At 37.8% G+C, this 17,732-nt stretch overlaps 1 protein-coding gene across 1 annotated transcript; it reads right to left on the minus strand.

Moving 5' to 3' along the window:
* Window positions 1-513: 513 nt before the first annotated feature.
* Window positions 514-11,913, minus strand: LOC104449062 (peroxisome biogenesis protein 5). The gene is made up of 15 exons (XM_010063075.3): window positions 11,538-11,913; window positions 10,825-10,953; window positions 10,595-10,739; window positions 9,690-9,883; window positions 9,040-9,291; window positions 8,516-8,638; window positions 6,799-6,942; window positions 6,259-6,452; window positions 5,207-5,444; window positions 4,533-4,617; window positions 3,804-3,913; window positions 3,479-3,703; window positions 2,269-2,334; window positions 1,199-1,293; window positions 514-1,102 (listed from the first exon to the last, which is right to left on the minus strand). Exons 1-15 carry the CDS (start codon window positions 11,646-11,648, stop codon window positions 1,024-1,026), a joined length of 2,190 nt encoding a protein of 729 aa, XP_010061377.1. The 5' UTR covers window positions 11,649-11,913; the 3' UTR covers window positions 514-1,023.
* Between the last annotated feature and the right edge of the window lie 5,819 nt (window positions 11,914-17,732).

The following is a 17,732-nucleotide window of genomic DNA, read 5'->3' on the forward strand; positions in this document are numbered from 1 at the left end:
GCTGAGCTCGCTTTCGTGTGGACGGGACCGTGCGCTAGAAGTCAAGTGAAAAGAAAAGAAAAGAAAAGAAAAAGGAGGGAGAGGAGAGGAGGCAGGTTTGCATTTATTATGTTGGATCGTACCATTCCTTCGCTCAGACAACATGAACCTAACCCCACATGAAGATATCATTTCATTCACAAACATAGAGAGAGAGGGTGTGTTCCCAGCTCGACATTATCCTCGCTAGCTACAAATCCTTTCATCACGATTATGAACCTTCCAAGGTGCAGTATGCCGATGAACTCACTGCAAGTAAGTAGGGAATTTTCTATTACCAGCGCGCACAAGCGTCTATGAAGTGCTTCAAACTTACAAAAGACGACAGTGACGAGTGATTTCTAAGGGTTTTTAAGGAAGTGGTTTTTCAGTTGAATTATCCCGAGCCCGTTAAGCCGTCTGGCAGTTGAGCAGAGTAGGAAAAAGAGGACCGTTTTCAACTACAGTAGTGTCAGCTAAATGCAACGAGTGGCCATAAACACGACGGAAAAATGCCTTTTTGACTTATTACAAATGCATATTCGGTGTCCACATTCCTCTATGCTGCAAATAGTCCCACCTTATTTGGGCGTTTACACTTTCTAATGCGGTAATGACTATCGAGCAATTCAGAAGAATCTAGTCATTCGGATCCAAACATCCGAATTGCCCGGAGAGCATGGTACAAATTAGTTTTCTAGATCCAATCATCTAATATGCAATGCATTGAAGGGCAACTAAGGACCAATAGCGGGTGTGAATGCCTTGGGTACTTGAAGCTAGTCTCGCCCTGTGTGCAGAATCCAATCTAGTGAGCTCCCATTTCTTCAGGTTTTGGCCAGGAGCAAAAGCTCATTATTCTCCCAGCAGAGCAACCGCAACCCAGGCACAAAAGTGTCCTACTATTGGCGAAGAACTGTCATTACTCACGTTTCCCAAAAAGCACAACACCCATATCTTGTGACAAACCATTACTCAGCCACAGTTCCAGAACCAATAAAATCATCATAGGGGGAACTCCTTCTGCAGAACGTCCAAATTGCGCGAATCACAAGCATTCAGCATATCGTGCCTAGAAGCAGAGCTGCAAAGGAGACAGCATGGACAAAGGCAGATCTTTATATATGCCCGTATGAATACTGCTATCAGAAGCCAACTTCTACATTGGGCAAGGTCATACCTTAACGAGATTCTTAAGTATTGCCATGCATTGTCTGCCTTAGGATTCATGGAAAGTGCACGGACATAGTAACGGATAGAGTCTTCATACAAGCCCTAAATGGGGAGAAGGGAGAAAACATAAGAAATGAAAGACAGTGCCAAAAATTTTCCATACATTTTATGGATCATTAGTGCCAAAAGTTTCTTTGTGAGCAGTGTAGACAGTCACTATATGCCACAACCAAAAGAAATGCATGAAAGTATTTTGTAGCAATCCCCGACACAACATGAAAAACAAGTTGAATACGATGCATATTTACTGAGAGGAATGGAAACTCGAAGCTGACACAGCACGGCAGGACTTAACTTGAAACTAACATCAATTGACACGTTCATCGCTCTCTCTCTCTTTGTGATGACAAGAAATGACACAAATAGTCGACATGAATATGACGACCCGACACAAATAGTCAACATGAATATGATGACCAGATACGAATTGCCACTCTAGAGCATGTCCATCTCTTCCCATGTATCCTTGTCTCATGAGTTCTAGCAATGAGGACAATCAAATGATCATTGACTTATCTCGATAGACTTATACTTTTTTTTATTATTGCTTCAACTAGATCTTGTGGTGGATGCACTTTAACTTTCTCTGAAGCTCAAAGCACCTCAAACTTTTGCAATATACAAATGTTGGCACATACATTCACATATAATTTTTTCCTAATTTTTAAATCTATATAGTATTTTAAACTTTGATGGGAAAGCAAAAAGTTGCCATATGCTATTTAAAAGACATAAACCAACAGGCCCTAATAGGGAATATGCAATAAACTATCATCGGCATTACAATGTTTTTGCGTGATTTTACCCAGACATCATAGACATTGGGGCTGTTCTTCTCTGAGCAAAGAAATTAGTCATAGTGCAATAATATGCATGGTCCAACAGCAAATCGTTGCTTGAACGACCAAAAGGGTTTCCAAATTCAACCTCGCTCCACCCTCAAATTTGCAATACATGCAATCAAATAGTTTAATTTCACCAATAACTAGACAGAAAGACTGATGCAGGAGAGTTTACCTGGTTGGCATAACTAATCCCCATATTTGCCCACGCTCGAACATAATTAGGCTTCAAATCAAGAGCCTGCAAACACAGAGAACATATGTGAGAGAGAGAGAGAATCAATCCCAGGTTAAGAAATAGGCTAAGATAAATTGGCGACTCTATCTCCGAGGAACAGTAGATGATCTCTCAAAGAAGCAAATGCACCTTGCCGAGTCTTTTTTCAGCCCACTTTCATCAGGATGTTATAACATTGACATTGATACTTAACAGTTCAAGTTATCTAGTTACCTACCCTTTTCATTCCTATATGTACATAAGCAAGCAAGCACATGGAAGAAGTGCGTGTTCACACAGTGACATACAAACACAAGTCCATAGTTAAGATAGAAGAAAGAAGTACAGGTTAAGCAAAAGGTCTTCAAAAGAGTTACGGCCCAAAAGAATGCCGATCCAAGAGGGTTCTAAGGGACGGCCGTGACACATCCGTGGATCAAGCGATTCTCGGCTTGTATATCCCCGAGTCCTAGGGTTTTCTTGAGTTTTCTAGAATACTCCTAGGGGTGGACGATACGGTAATTGTATTCGTATGTAATAAATACGGGTAGTTAGTAGTTGGGGAGATGTACGGATACGGTTTGCCTTGTATTTGTATATATAGAGGTCTCCTCCCCCTTATTGTACTTATCTCATTCATAAGTAAATACAATACAGAACTTCTCTCTCTAGAGTTTCTCCCTCTAAAAATCCGAGTTAAGTATGAGTAAGGCTGCTGGAAGAAATCCTAAGGCCGCACGGGCCAGGGAACACAAGATCGATCGGCTCGTGACAAGTACCATGACTTAAAGAAACAGTGAGATTAAGTGCACACCACAAGTTCAACTACAAACAACCAATGATGTTTGGACCATTCAACCCAACTTCGACTCATATCTAGTCCATGATATCAGCAGGCTTTCATGGCCCAAAATTATCCATCTTAGGTGACTTTCCATGTCAAAAAAAGAAACATGGCTGTGATATTTCTTTGGTAGCAGTACAGATTAGCTATATAGCTGTTAGACATGGAAAGAATTGTTTCCTCCACATTCATTAACTACAACGAAAATTTTAACGATACACATCTCACTAATTTGCTTGATCCATTTCCCCACATCTCACAATTGACACACTCACAAGCCAAAAGTGATTATCCAAACACCATGTATGATCATATAAAACTTACCTTTTGATAAGCCAAGATTGCATCAGCGCTCTGAACACTGTTGGCTTGTGTTGCGCCAAGTTTGTTCCAAAGTGAGTAGTCATTTGGCTTAAGTTTCAATGCCGTTTGGAAAGAGGCAATAGCTCTATCATATTCTCTCGACAAGTTATAAAGTACACCGAGTACAATGTGCACATCAGCATCCTCAGGAGACATTAGTGCCGCATCACTAAACAATCTAGAAACCTGCTTGTGAAATAGAAAGCTTTTAATTTTCCACGTATTTTGATCACCAAATTTTGTCTAAATGCATGCAAACCGTAAGGAATCTTGTACTGACACTTACATCAGCATGATACAAAGACTCAGGCATATCAGAAGATGCCAGCGTTCCGTACTTTGGATGATGACGCAGCCATCCATGTAAATATCTCAATGCAGCAGCCTGCTCCAGCTCTGCAACAGAAAATTACAATTATTAGGAACCATTCATAATCTGATGCTTCTATTGCTTCTTGATCTTGTCCAAAAGAGAGATCCATGGAAAAGGACTTCTATTTCTCGTACTTGAGACAACTCCAGATCAATTGAATTAGAATTTTCAAACAAAACCTCAACTAGTGAAAAACTCCATCGACACAAAACTCAACTTGATTCAAATATCTAGAATCAACTTGTAGTCTCAAATTGAAATGTGCTCAAGCTTGCACTCAAATTATCACAGTGAAAAAAAATTGAGAACCACATTGTTTAATTTTCAATTTTCTTAACCATGTGAACACGCCACATATATAGATTTTCAACAACTCGAAGAAGCACAGGAGGCGATCAAGTCAAACTTGACTTGAACTGGAGAATTATAGAGCCGATCTTAATTATCGAATAAGACAAATTTGAGTAATAATTTATAAGTTCAAGGAGCTTGCAAATAACTCTGTCTACACTACTGAGTACAAGGAAGAAAGTGGAGTCCCATCATGTAATTCATTAACTGATGAATGCTGCCATCGCCAAAATTAGCATTAAAAAGCATATGGGATTGTTCGGTAACTTTTGCTGTTAACTTTGCACCTACCATTTGTGTGACTGACACCAAGGGAAAGGAGCACTTCCAAATTCGTTGGATCAGCCTCCTGAGCTCGCATCATTGCTGCAATAGCCTGCATTGATTTTGTTTCAAGTTAATACATGAGAGGTTCAGTTGAACAACTTAAGATCTCTGCTGAAGCACATTGGCATTAATGAACTACTAAATATATGTTGCATAGCTCATTTAAAAACACCCAGGCCACTTGTTATTGCCAGTTAACTCTATTTCCTCGTGCTAAAGATTCTCAGCTATACACTCACTGAAAGACTGATGACAAGGGCAGAATTAAGTAGAATGAAACAATTGGAAGTACTTGGGTTAAAACAGCTCATTGCCCCTCTGTCATTAAGTTGGTACGACTGATTACTACAAAAATGCACTGAACCCAAAGTACTTCAAAAATACCAGTAAGAGTCAAGAAAAAAATCCACTTATACAACATACTAAAGAGGGTACATCTTAAAAATTTAGAATCTCCAATGGGAGCAAGGGATCAACAAGTTGTTTGACAAGCAGATAGCAGCTTTCTTGTGAGTCTACAATAGAACAACAAACTCGGGAAAAAGACGTGTTCGAAGCAGCAACAATTAATTTGCCTGAGGAAGCATCCTAAGCATAGAACACACTTAATGACTTTAAAATACAGTAAGTTGAATAACCTGTTGATCATCATCATTCTCTGCATGTGCTATGCCAAGTAATCTCCAACCTTCAGCATTATCAGGATTTTTAAGAACTTCAGCCTCTAAAGCAAGAATTGCTTCACTTAGAAGCCCTCTGCGGAAGAGGTCTTGGCCTTCTTTTAAGGGATTAGGGTGCCCAACATAAGGATTCATATCTGAGAAAACATACACTCCCCTTGAACCATCTGACTGCTGCTTTTGCTCATTCCAGAACCTGAAAGATACGACATAAATGAAAAGGACGAACTGAGATAGGTAATTATGTTAAAAAATCATTTAATAGTCATAAACATGGTTAATTCCATGCTAGTATCTCAGAGACTTGACACTCATTATCTAGAATTGCTGGAAACAAAAGCAACATTCAGATTTCAGAAACGAAGGCAAAATCCCAAAGAAAGTGGTCAGACTAACGTCTTTGTTGAAACTGCTTCAAGGATAAACTGAACAAGAAAAACTTAGGAGAGGAGATACACATTTCAGAGTGCTCACAAGCTGTCATGATATGCAGGAATCCAAACACTTTCTTTACAGGAATTTGTCAATATATTATGATAATGCCTTTTCCCTCTGTCCCAAGTTTATCAGTGGTACAGCAGCATCAGTAAGACACGTAACTATCTGATAAACAATTCACTTACTTCTCCAGAAGACGGTGCCTCCACATGGTGAGATCACCATATTATTTAAGAAAGCAAAGGAGAGAACAATAGATGACAGTGACACCATTTTCCCTTTAACGCATATCTTCAACAAGCACATGTATCATATTCTCAATAGGCAAACATCAAATTTACATTTCAATCCAACTTCAAAAGGAAATTTTCCCTTCACAAAGCATTGCATTTAGGCAATACTGCAAAAGATTTTGAGAGATGTACTGCTAAGAAATAACTACTGTGCAAGGAAAAGTATATTTAGCATGTACAGATATCAAGTTGTTAGTTTCAATTATCAACCTTTACCCTAAGGAAGTTAAAATTGATTGAATTTGGTCTCTACTTTCACATACAACATAATTAACTCACTCGTTGTATGCATTTGCCCAGTCATCAGCTGTATTGTCTCCCAAAGTCCCCTCAGCAACTTGCTTCCCAAATTCATCTGCCCAGTCATTAACATGCAACTTGGAGAATTCATTGACCCATTGATCATCTAGAGCTCCATTTGTCTCTCTTTCAGCAGCAAATTCATTAGCCCATTGATCCGGTCCACGGTGGAGCTGGGTCAAAAAGGAACTAGAATAAGGCGATGATGTCTCATAAAGAAGGCAGCCTAACCATTTTGGGGATATTCTATATTGCATATTAAAGGCATCCTATAACATTAGTATGTCAACCAAATGATGGCACAAAATTTCCTCCTGAAGAAGATGTATGTACTAGAACTGATGTTAAATCGAAATGCTTCAGATTCCCTTGCTTGAGCACTGTGCCCACGCATTTGCTCTGTTTAACAGTTGTCACTTGAGAAAACATGAAACAGTGAATGTACGCCAACTCTAACAATTATATTGAATAAGAACATAAAGTAAGGTTGCCCATAAATTCAATCAGCTCGTGACTCACATATTCATCAGCCCAAGAAGGACCTGCAGGGTGCTGTTGCTGAAATTCTGATGCCCAGTCCCCAGGTGCAGGCTTTACTTGATTATCATCAATGATAAGTTCACCACGGCTCATCTTTGATAAAAACTGAAGGAACTTTGAGTTCTGCAGAATATAAAATGATGTTTGACATTTCAATTGAGCGAAAACTTGACCACATAAATACTCATTTTAAAAGGATTGACATGAAGATATTATCATTTAAAGAGAGCCTGCCAATACATTTGGAAGGACACTTCCAAAATACTGTCATAACATCTAATAGGAAGAGCATGTTTGTTTTTCATCAATAGGAGCACAAATTACTTTTCTTGGCTTTCCTGCTTCCGACAACATTTAAACAATCATCCAAAGACCAAAAAGTTCTGAAAACATTTTATGTAAATCTACGTATCAACATCTCAATCATGAAAAAGTTTTCAAATTAATTAAATGAAGTCAAAGTATAGGAGCCACAAAATATAAAAGTCGTCCAGACATACCTAATTAAACTCGTTTTAACAACATTCATAGTATGATAAAGATCTAATGCATAGCACCCTAATGAGTAGGCAGACTATATCATGAAATTATACTATAAGTTGCCACTGGTACAATGTAGTGCTTAGGATAACATTGTATCTCCCAAGCAGCTATAGTTTTATGGCTAATGAAAGTACAAAGTGACCATCTCTTCAAAACAGAAGCAGAGGAACAAACTGAAAAGTATAACTTGGATGAGACCCATGTAAGCTTCCCAAGGACTAACGTTGAAATTCATTGCAAGTTAACAAGACCTAAATCTGCTCTTTCAAAGTTAAGCTTTTGACTTTTGAGTTAATTGCAGCAGTAGCAAAGTTTCATAGCTGAACACCTCATAGCAACAGGTCACACATTATATGCAAGATGAAACATTTGCCCACCAAAGAAGAGAATCAGCAGCTGTCAGTTGAGCTTTTGACTTTCAAGTTAATTGCAGCAATAGGAAAGTTTTATAGCTGAACACCTCATAACAGCAGGTCACACATTGGATGCAAGGCGAAACATTTGCCTACCAAAGAAGAAAATCAGCAGCTGTCTTATGATATTTTGTTCACGAAGGAGTCAAATGTCACATTCTCACTCCAAGGGCCACACGAATGCATATCCAATGTCATATCTCACTCCATTTCCACTAAAGAGCCAATCAAAAAAAAAAAAAAAAAAAAAAATGGTGGCTGCACCAAACACTCTGAAAGTCAGCTTCACTAACAGGGTGAGCACATGATTGTCCATTTACAAGCATTCAATGAGTGCACCCTCTATTGTCATCCCATTTAGTATATGTGTCCATGTAAAACCTTTTGTATACACAGCATCACTATTTACACGGTACAAGTTGACATTCTAAACTAAAGGCCATAAGACGCTGATCTAAATTTTCTGCATCAGCCAATTCTACTTAATACAGAAACAGCTTTCAGACACTCATTTCAAAATTTTGAGGTGAATTCAGTCTCAAAAAGACAATGCAACTAGCTATAAGCCTTCATAGTTTGTGCAATAGCATGATAACACCATAACAAAAAAGAGAAGCATCACCAATCAGATTGCATCCTAACCTAACTTACAATTAAAAATGACATTCTCAATGATGCCAAAACATAAATGAAGAAGAGATAAAGCCACCAGTTAAGTATTCAAGATTAACATTATGAACCTGAAACTTGGGATCTTCATTTTGTGCTAATGTGTGAGCAAGCATTCGAGTCTGCTCCATCGCTGCTAAATTAGGGACGTGGACACCCCTCATTTGATCAACAGTAGCTAGCTGAGAATATTGCTGTAGCCACAACAAGTTTTCATTATGACTTTTTAGAGAGAAGGATTATGCAGCTAGGTTAATGGACTACTTATCCCTCTGGATCAAAATACATAACTGCACAAGGAATTTCAGATGATCTTTGTCATCCACATTAGCTAATCTAAAACCACACTAAAATTTAATACTGACTGAAAACCTAATCCTTTTATCAGAAAAAGAATTGAGATAGCGCTGTTCAGAATAATTTTCCTTCTTAATTTTGTTTTGAGTCCAGAATTTTGTTTCCTTGGAGCTTTGAAATACTGCAAAAAAATCTTCAATAATGCACAACCATTGCTTTCGCATGTAATACCTAAGTCAAGGACGAGATTATCTATGAAGTCTAGTTTGACTTTAATACAGGTTAAATTATTCCTTGCCTGATCAAACTCAGAAGCCCAACCATTAGCACCATGCTGTTGCTCAAAAGAATTGACCCAAGCATCGGGACCACCAAGCTCGCGACGGTGTTGGTTAAATTCTGAGGCCCATGCATCACCAACATGGGGGCCAGGTTTCATCATACCCTGTGACTCATTCCAATAATCCTCCAATTCGTGAAATCTCCCAGGCAGAGGTGCCTTGCCACGAACATCACTGTCAATATCTAAGGAGTGCAAGAGTGTGTTCACCTAAAATTGAGGGAAAAGAAAAAGAAAATGGTAAATGCCAAGCAAAAAAGAAAATAAAAGGAGAGAATATGCATGTGAAACCAAATTTAGGAGGCGAAGCAAGAGAAATGATGAAATACCAACACAGGTTGTCATGAAGAAGGGCAGCAAATCATGCATTAGAATCTATAAAGAGAGTTTGAAAGATATAAAAAATTAATAGATAGAAAGATTGACAGCATACAATACTCGAGGTGCATTTGGGGCAAAGATGGGCTAAATGACTAAACCAATGAGGGGACCATTTATTTATGGAAATCCCATGTTTGAATATTATCAGAGAAAACATGTGTGACACGACCAACTGAGGATTAAAAATAACAATCAAATGCATCTAAACAACAGAAAAGTGAACATACCTGCGCATTGATAAAATCTTCACTCTTATCTGCAAAGAAGTGCCGTGCCATTATAGTGCTGCGATCACGTATGCATCGCTTATCACCCTCAGACAACCCCAACAACGGAAGTTGGGCAGGACGGAAAGGGAGACCACCACGGCTACTGTCAACAAACGAGTGCAGAAGGCCAGACAACACTCTCTGTGGTGGCCCTGCAATATGATCGAGAGATTAAGACTCCAAGATAAACACCTCAAAATGCCAAAGATAAAATCTTTAGCACTATAGTAATAAGCATTTCTGGGCCTGTCCAATCTAATCTTCATATAGTATGTAGAAGTTCCGTGAGATAATCTATCTGCATTTAAATATCCAGATGGTCCCAAAATCACCATTTTTTAGATGGTCTTACACCATTATCAGCTAGCCTAACTTATGAAAATTCACTTTACACAAGGATGCATGCTTAGATATGAAGTATAAATCACTCACATATTACCAATGGTTTACAACTGTGAGAGCAGTAACAGTACCTCACATACCAAATAGCCAAACTTCTCTGAAGACTATTTAAATCTCAAAGTCAATTCAAGCATAACACTTTAAGCAAGTCCTAGTTTTCTCTTCAAGACACAATCAGTGACTATGAAACAGGAATTGCATTCCTCTGCAGCATTAGTTTTCTTCCCTCCAATTTACTGTACACCACTTTATCATAGCAAATATTATTCAATGACTTACATGGATGTAGGAAACCTAATTCTCTTTTGATCATATTCACTGTTTCTAGCAACAGTGAACAGAACAGAAAGTAGATTGACCAATTAAATTGGAACAAAGGTGAAAGTGAAATCAACATAAGATAACAAAAATGCAGCATGTCTGCATTATTAATCTAGAGATGAAGAAAATTAAAAAGTCACCATCTAAAGTAGGTTGAAGCTGAGGATTAATGCCAACCCTCAAGTCATGGGGAACAGGAGGGAGATTAGCTTGTTGTATATCATTCCAAGCACCCTCAAATGCACCATGCTCCACAGCGTGAAAACGACGGATGAATTCAGATCCCTGACACCAGCAAATGAAATAAATCAGCGCCCGGATCTTCGACAGAAAGCTTCCTCATTTCTTTAATGTTTCAAAAATAGAATACCTGGGCATTGACCGGCAAAAGAGACTGATCAGATTCCGAGCCAGGAATCGCTCTCAGACGATCCTCTGGCTGTGCAAAAAACTGTCTTTCAGCCGCCGGAGTTGTCGTAGGAATCTCCTTCAGCCTCTCCTATTGAGACAAATAACCAGTCTTGAGTCAGTCCCCAAGAGAAACAGTTACCGCAGCAGAAGCACAACAGCTACTTTACCTCCCACTGTATCCACACAATCACTTAGAAGCTAAATCCCACTAAAAAAATTATCAACACGATCATGCCAGAGTACTTTCATCTCAAACGGCTCAATCCCAATACGTGCACAAGAAGTCCACAAGAATTCAACCGACCGATAGAGCAATAAAGGGCCTCGCAACAACACTTCAGCACTAGAGCACTCGCCGGAACCCCAGTGGCAATCGATTGAGCGAGATGAGAGCCGCCAATTCATCCTAACCCGCTCAAAGCCACAACTGACGCAAGAAAACAAATGGCTCGGCCATAATTGCCGCGACAAAACCCGGGAAATTCCGCCATCGACAGAATAAGAAAAAAAAAAAAACAGGAGATAAAGGGCCTCACGGTGCCATCGGCAACCCGAATTGATCACGTGAGCCGCCAATTCCCGCTCATCGACTCGAAGCCATAACGGTTCGACCAAGCAAAACAGCACGAAGCGCCACGATTCCGAGAGAAAGAGAGAGAGAGAGATAAGGACCTGTGTTTTGGAAGATGAGCCGACGAGAGCGTTGGCGAGAGCGCCCAAGGGGTTGGAGGAGGCGGAGGGGTCGCAGTTGGCCGCGCCGGTCGCGAGCTCCCGCATCGCCATGCCGCCGCCGCCAGATAGCGCTGCCGATCGCCTCGCCTCGCGTCAAGTCTCCTCCTCGCTATTCCACGCCCACGCCCACGCACACGCACACGCACGGCCCCCGCGCACGCCCGCGCGCCCGAGCGTACGAGCCGCGGAGGGGAAGAAAGGCGGCGGAGATGGCTCGCTCCCGGAGGATTCTCGCCGGGTTTCGGTGACGCTGATTGTGGAGGCTCTTCAGAGAGAGCGAGAGAGAGAGAGAGAGGATCGTCGACCAGAACCAGGAAGAAGCACTTTCCTGCCTTTTTCTTGTTGAGGTCAGAAAGGGGAAAAAATAATAAAGGATAATTACGTGGAAAAAAAGATAATGGATTTGCCTGCCAGGCTTCACACATTTTTAGGCGGTTTCCATTTTTATTTCTTCATTTATTTATTTCATGTAATAATAATAGTTTTTTTTTTTTTTTTTACAAAAAAGGAAATGAATTTATTTGTGTTTCTTGTCTTTTGGTATGAACGATTGCAATAGCCACTTTGATTCTCTCCAATTATGAATATGATGGGCAGGTCTTGAATAAGAAGAACCCCATGTTTTGCGATTGGATTTTGCTATGATACTATTACTCTATGCGTTTTGTGAGTTAGGCTCCTACTCATCTTAATGAGAAGCTGATTTCTTTTCCCTAATGATTTTCAACTATAGAATGAAGCGTTTGTAGATATTATGAAGTATTTAACAAACACATTATAACTATATCATCTACAAAATTGTAGTAACTTGTTATTGCTAGACAACTAAATACAATATCATGGGCTTGGCGCACCCCAATAGAACATGCCTGCGCCGCAAGGGCCTAAAAGCATTTTTATCCAGGCTTGGGCAAGGGCTTGTAGTTATATGGACTAGGCCTGAGCTAGGCCTTCCTATCCGGCATGGTTTATATATATATTTCTCAATGCGCTTGCTAACATTTTAGTCAAATTCGAGGGCTAGTCCCGGTCCTTCTTATTAACTCCTCTTGTCACCTTAGCCTTTTAAGAAGTTGCCACTTACTATGCAATACTCGATCATTCAGATTTCTAACAAAAATGGGGCTGAATAGAATAGGTTATGAACCACCCACCGTTGCAACGTAGAGGGTAGAGCTTGTGTTCTCCACCGAGGAGAACCATGTTTGAAGCCCCTGCGAAGCAGGGAGGCTGAAGCGATGTGTGGTGCATTGCCCGGGGTGCGTGGGTGGTGGTTTCCTGCGTGCCTCCCCAGGGTTTACTCTCCGGCTGCCGGCCGTGCGGGGGTTTCCTGGGTCACCAAAAAAAAAAAAAGAATAGAATATGAAATTCATAAATTTTGCTATATACTATCAACTATTTGGTTATTACGGTAATAAAGTCGGACATATTCACATCATATCATATACATTGTATTATATAAAAAGCATATTAGTACAAATAAACTAAAAATTTTACAAATAGAGATGGTAAAAATCTCTCGCGACATTATAACTAAAATATTAAAATACCTAAAATATGTAATAAATATAAATGTATATTTATATTTGTATATTGAATTGTATTATAAAAAATAAAATTCGAATATATAAATAAAAATAAGATTAAATTAAAAAACTAAATGGTCATTTTTTTTGTTATTTTGAACTTATTATATTAGAATTCAAATATTATTTATATTGGAATATAATTTTAATATTGTTAATTTAAGAAATTTGCTATTCGAGAAAAATAAGTTTCATATTATAACTGTTAGAAATCAAATCTGCCTTTATCCCATCATCATGAAATCATTTTATCCGATCTATATTCATTTATATCCAACTTTATCTTATATTGAGAAAACACTAAAAACATGATATGATAAATTTTATCATATCCTAAATTTTATGTTGACTATCAAGCACAACCTAGGGTATTGCAATATTAATATATGCATTGCCAAACATAGTTCAGTTGCAGTTATATCATACAAGGTTTCAGTGTCATATCCACGCTCACAATAGAAAGGAAAACTATTTACTTATCACTGGAAAAAGAAAAGACAATATGACTATAACTTTCTTTATAATTCAATGATAGCTTTTCACGGCACTTAATAAGTCAATTTTTTTCATCCGTTATAACATCACTAAGATTAGCTTGAAATACATAAGGCTTCATTTGTATAACAGAAATAAATGATTTGAAAAATATTTTCATTAAAATATTTAGACATAAAGTGTTATTAATGATGAAAATATTTTTCTTTGACTAATAATTGTAAGTAATATAAACGATTATTTTTAGGAATATTTTTAAATCATTCATTTTCCATGAAATAAAGAGAGGCTAAATGTGCAAATAACATGACACGTCACCTCTCGTGACAAACACATGCTATGACCATTAATACCACAATGTTCACTAGAGTTTTTTCCCTCTAATAATAATAATTAGTTTTATGCCAATTCATTTTGAACATACTTTTTTCTTCAGACTAATAATCCTTTTGGGAACACAAGTTAAAACGGAATTTCTTTTAAAACTTACAATTTTCACTTCCTTCGTTCTGTCCTAAAACTTGTAATTTTGACGTTAAATGTTTTAAATGAACAAAGCCACATGACTTTTTCGATTATTTTAATCTTAAGCGTCTTTTCTTGACAATCTTTTTCAATCTTTGAACATAATGGCATCATCTTGTCACACCACGTTAGAAAAGAAATAATAATAAAAATCGATACAATAAAAAGGTGAAATAAAATCAAGTCCGGAAAATAAGAGAGAAACCAGAGTTGAAAGAAAAAATAGCTGAGAGATAGAGAAGAGCACAGAAGGATAGTTTAAGGGATTTGACACCTGAATCTTAATCAAACATTCGGCCCTTTACTGTTTACCTTATTGCCTGATTTATTGGACCTCGACTCCCATGAACGGCCCATTAGAAAAAGAGAGAGAGAGCGTATCCAAAGCCCATAAGGAAAAGGCCGTAAACGAACAATCTGCCATGGAGTATTGCAAATTCATTATCGTCGGTCACTAGGGATCGTATATATTGAAGAAACTCAACCATCGCCGGGACTCCACTACTCTACCTTGTTTCACGGCCACAGGGGATGAAGAGCTAGAGTCGCAAGCGCCATTGTCTGGCTAGCCTACTAGATCTCAACATTCGACAATCCTCGAAGCTTCTAGCCTCGACTCCATTGTCCGTGGCAGCCTCCTCACACTCACACAACTAATAATGTCAAATTCCTGTTTCACCATATTTTTTTTTGTAGCGATTTCAATTGTAAAATAAAGCGTTTGTAAATATTATGAAGTACTTAACAAAGACGTTGTAACTGTATCACCCGTAAAATTGTAGTAGCTTATTATTGATAGATAGCTAAATACGGTATCATGGGCTTGGCGTGCCCCCATAGAACATGCATGTGCCCCGATAGGCAGGGTTGGACAAGGGCTTAGAGTTATATGGGTGCCCGAGCTAGGCCTACCAATCTATCTAGCGTGGTTTTTATATATATTCTTAAAGCAAGTGCTAACTTTTAGTAGAATTCAAGGGTTCAATCCAGGCCTCCATATTGATCATCTCATCACATTAGTCTTTTAGGAAGTTGCCACACACCAAGGTGTTGCAATGTTAATACATGCATTGCCAAATAATGCTCTGTGTGGTTATACCAAATAGGCCACCAGTGTCATACCGATAGCCCTAATACAAAAGCAAACAAATTACTTATCATTGGGAAAAGAAATTATATATATATGTAACTTGCTTAATAATTCAATCATAGCTTTTTACGGCAATTAATAAGTCAATTTTCTTCATCCATTTTAATATCATTGGCTTTGATCAAAATACATAAGGCTCCATTTGTATCACAAAAATGAATGATTTGAAAAATATTTTTCTAAAAATAATTATTTGTATTGCTTACAAAATAAATCAACAAAAACTATTTTTGTCATCTACAAATATATTTAGAAATAAATATTGATAATGAAATATTTTTCTTGACTAATAACTATAAATGTATAAGCGATTATTTTTTATAAAATATTTTTGAAATCATTTTTCTCCTCTAAACAAACAAAGTTTAAATGTGCAAACTACATAACACACCACCTCCCTTGACAAATATGTGCTATGACCATCAATACGACGATGTTCGCAAGAGTTTTTTTTTAAATAATAGTTAGTTTCATGTTAGTTCGTTTTGAACATACTTATTTCTTCAAACTAATAATCTTTGGGGACTATAACAATGCAAGTTTAAAACAAGAGTGTTCCTTTAATACTTACAATTTTCACTTCCTCATTCACGTCCTACAACTTGCAATTTTGACATTGAATTTTTGTTTTTGGTAAATATAAGGTACAAAACTAAGAAAAATTAACATCTAAAATCTGCAATCCCAACTTTATCACTAAACAAAACATGAACTAATTCTCTAGGAAGCTGCAAGTAGAATGCAGTATCTAAATGCTTCACTATTTGCCTTCTCAAAAAATATGACGAATTTTGAACTTAAAATGAGAACTCAATAGTCTCATGATATCTTTAAGTAGTGTTGGTCCAGTGTTGTCCATTATTCTCTCTTGGTTAACAAGTTCTATAATAATTTTGGAGTCCATCTCAATAATGAGCTTAAGGAAATCTCGTTACTTTGCGACGGTAAGTCCCAATCATAGCACCCATATTCTGCTTGTACATATGAACAGATTCTAAGAAATAAGGTGAAACTCGATAAGGGATGAGGAGCTAGAGTGGCAAGCACTATTGTCTGGCTAGCCAAGATCTAAACAATCGACAATCCTTGAAGCTTTCGACCTCAACCCAGTTGTCCGTTGTAGCCTCCTCACACTCCAACGACCAATAATGTCAAATTTTTGTTTTGCCCGGCCTTGAGCGAAGCCGGAGTTAAGACTCGATTTCTTCAGTTCTTGCTCGTGTCGGACCTGAATAAGTCGGTTTCATTAATTTCGAAAATTTTCTGAGTGATTGGTTTCCTTCGATTCTAGATGTGAGTTTGAGTCTTGACCTTTTCCTCAATCTACACACATAACATGCTCGACGAGTTGCCTATAAGAGCCCAATGCAACTTAGTCTTGTTTTTGTCTAAACATAAAGCATATTGGTCCAAATTAAGCCACATTAATTGATTTTCGAAGTCTTTTCGATGATCGAATGTGTTTTTTCTTTAATCATCATTTTCTTTGTCTTATGTTCCATGTGCCATGGTTAAGCAGTCATCGATTTGATGATGATGCTAGATCCAAGGCCTAAATGATGATTATTATAGCATCGGCACAAGTTTGCTGGTCATGTCTCTACTATTTATTTGTTTTACTCGTGTCGCAACTGAGGAGATGGTCGATGGTGTGGATTTACTAGTCGATGCTACTTTTGCGGTGCACGAACAATTAACATTGGTCTTTGTGAGTAAGGCCGGTGGTTGGTGATGGCTGGCTGGAGGTGAATCGATGTAGCTCATAGTGATGTTTTGGTTGTGCATGATTTGATGGCTGAAAGTATTCTTTACTTCTATGATTAAGCTTTGAGTTGTTTTGGCATAATGTTTAGTTCGAGAGCTCTCGGTTGGAAGAGATGGAAGAAGATGCGTGAAAGAAAGGAATTAGAAATTAATTAAAAATAAATAAAAGAAAAGATAAGTGTATTTGAAGTGTTAAAACTTATCATGAAAATATAATTGAGTTCTAACACTTTTAAAAAGTGTAGTTAAGTTATAAAATTTATCAAGAAAGAGTAATTGGATTCTAAAACTTTCGGTAAAACTTGATCCTATCAAGTCCTTTTGTTGATTGCATTTTTTGAAAATTTTAAAACTCCATTACACTTCATGATAAATTTTAGAACTCTCAATATACTTATCATTAAAAAAAAATTACAATAGAATTAGTGATGAAAGGGAAATAGGGCCTAACATGGGCAAAAAAAAAGGGTTAATTCCAAAAAAAAGCACCAACTTTAGATCGATGGATAAATTTGGCGCAACTTTTTTTGTCTCATAAAAAAGCACAAACTTTAGGTTAATGGACAAATTTGGCCCAAACTCTTTTTTGTCTCATAAAAAAGCACAAACTTTAGG

This window comes from Eucalyptus grandis, chromosome 6, assembly GCF_016545825.1.
Source record: "Eucalyptus grandis isolate ANBG69807.140 chromosome 6, ASM1654582v1, whole genome shotgun sequence".
NCBI lineage: Eukaryota > Viridiplantae > Streptophyta > Magnoliopsida > Myrtales > Myrtaceae > Eucalyptus > Eucalyptus grandis.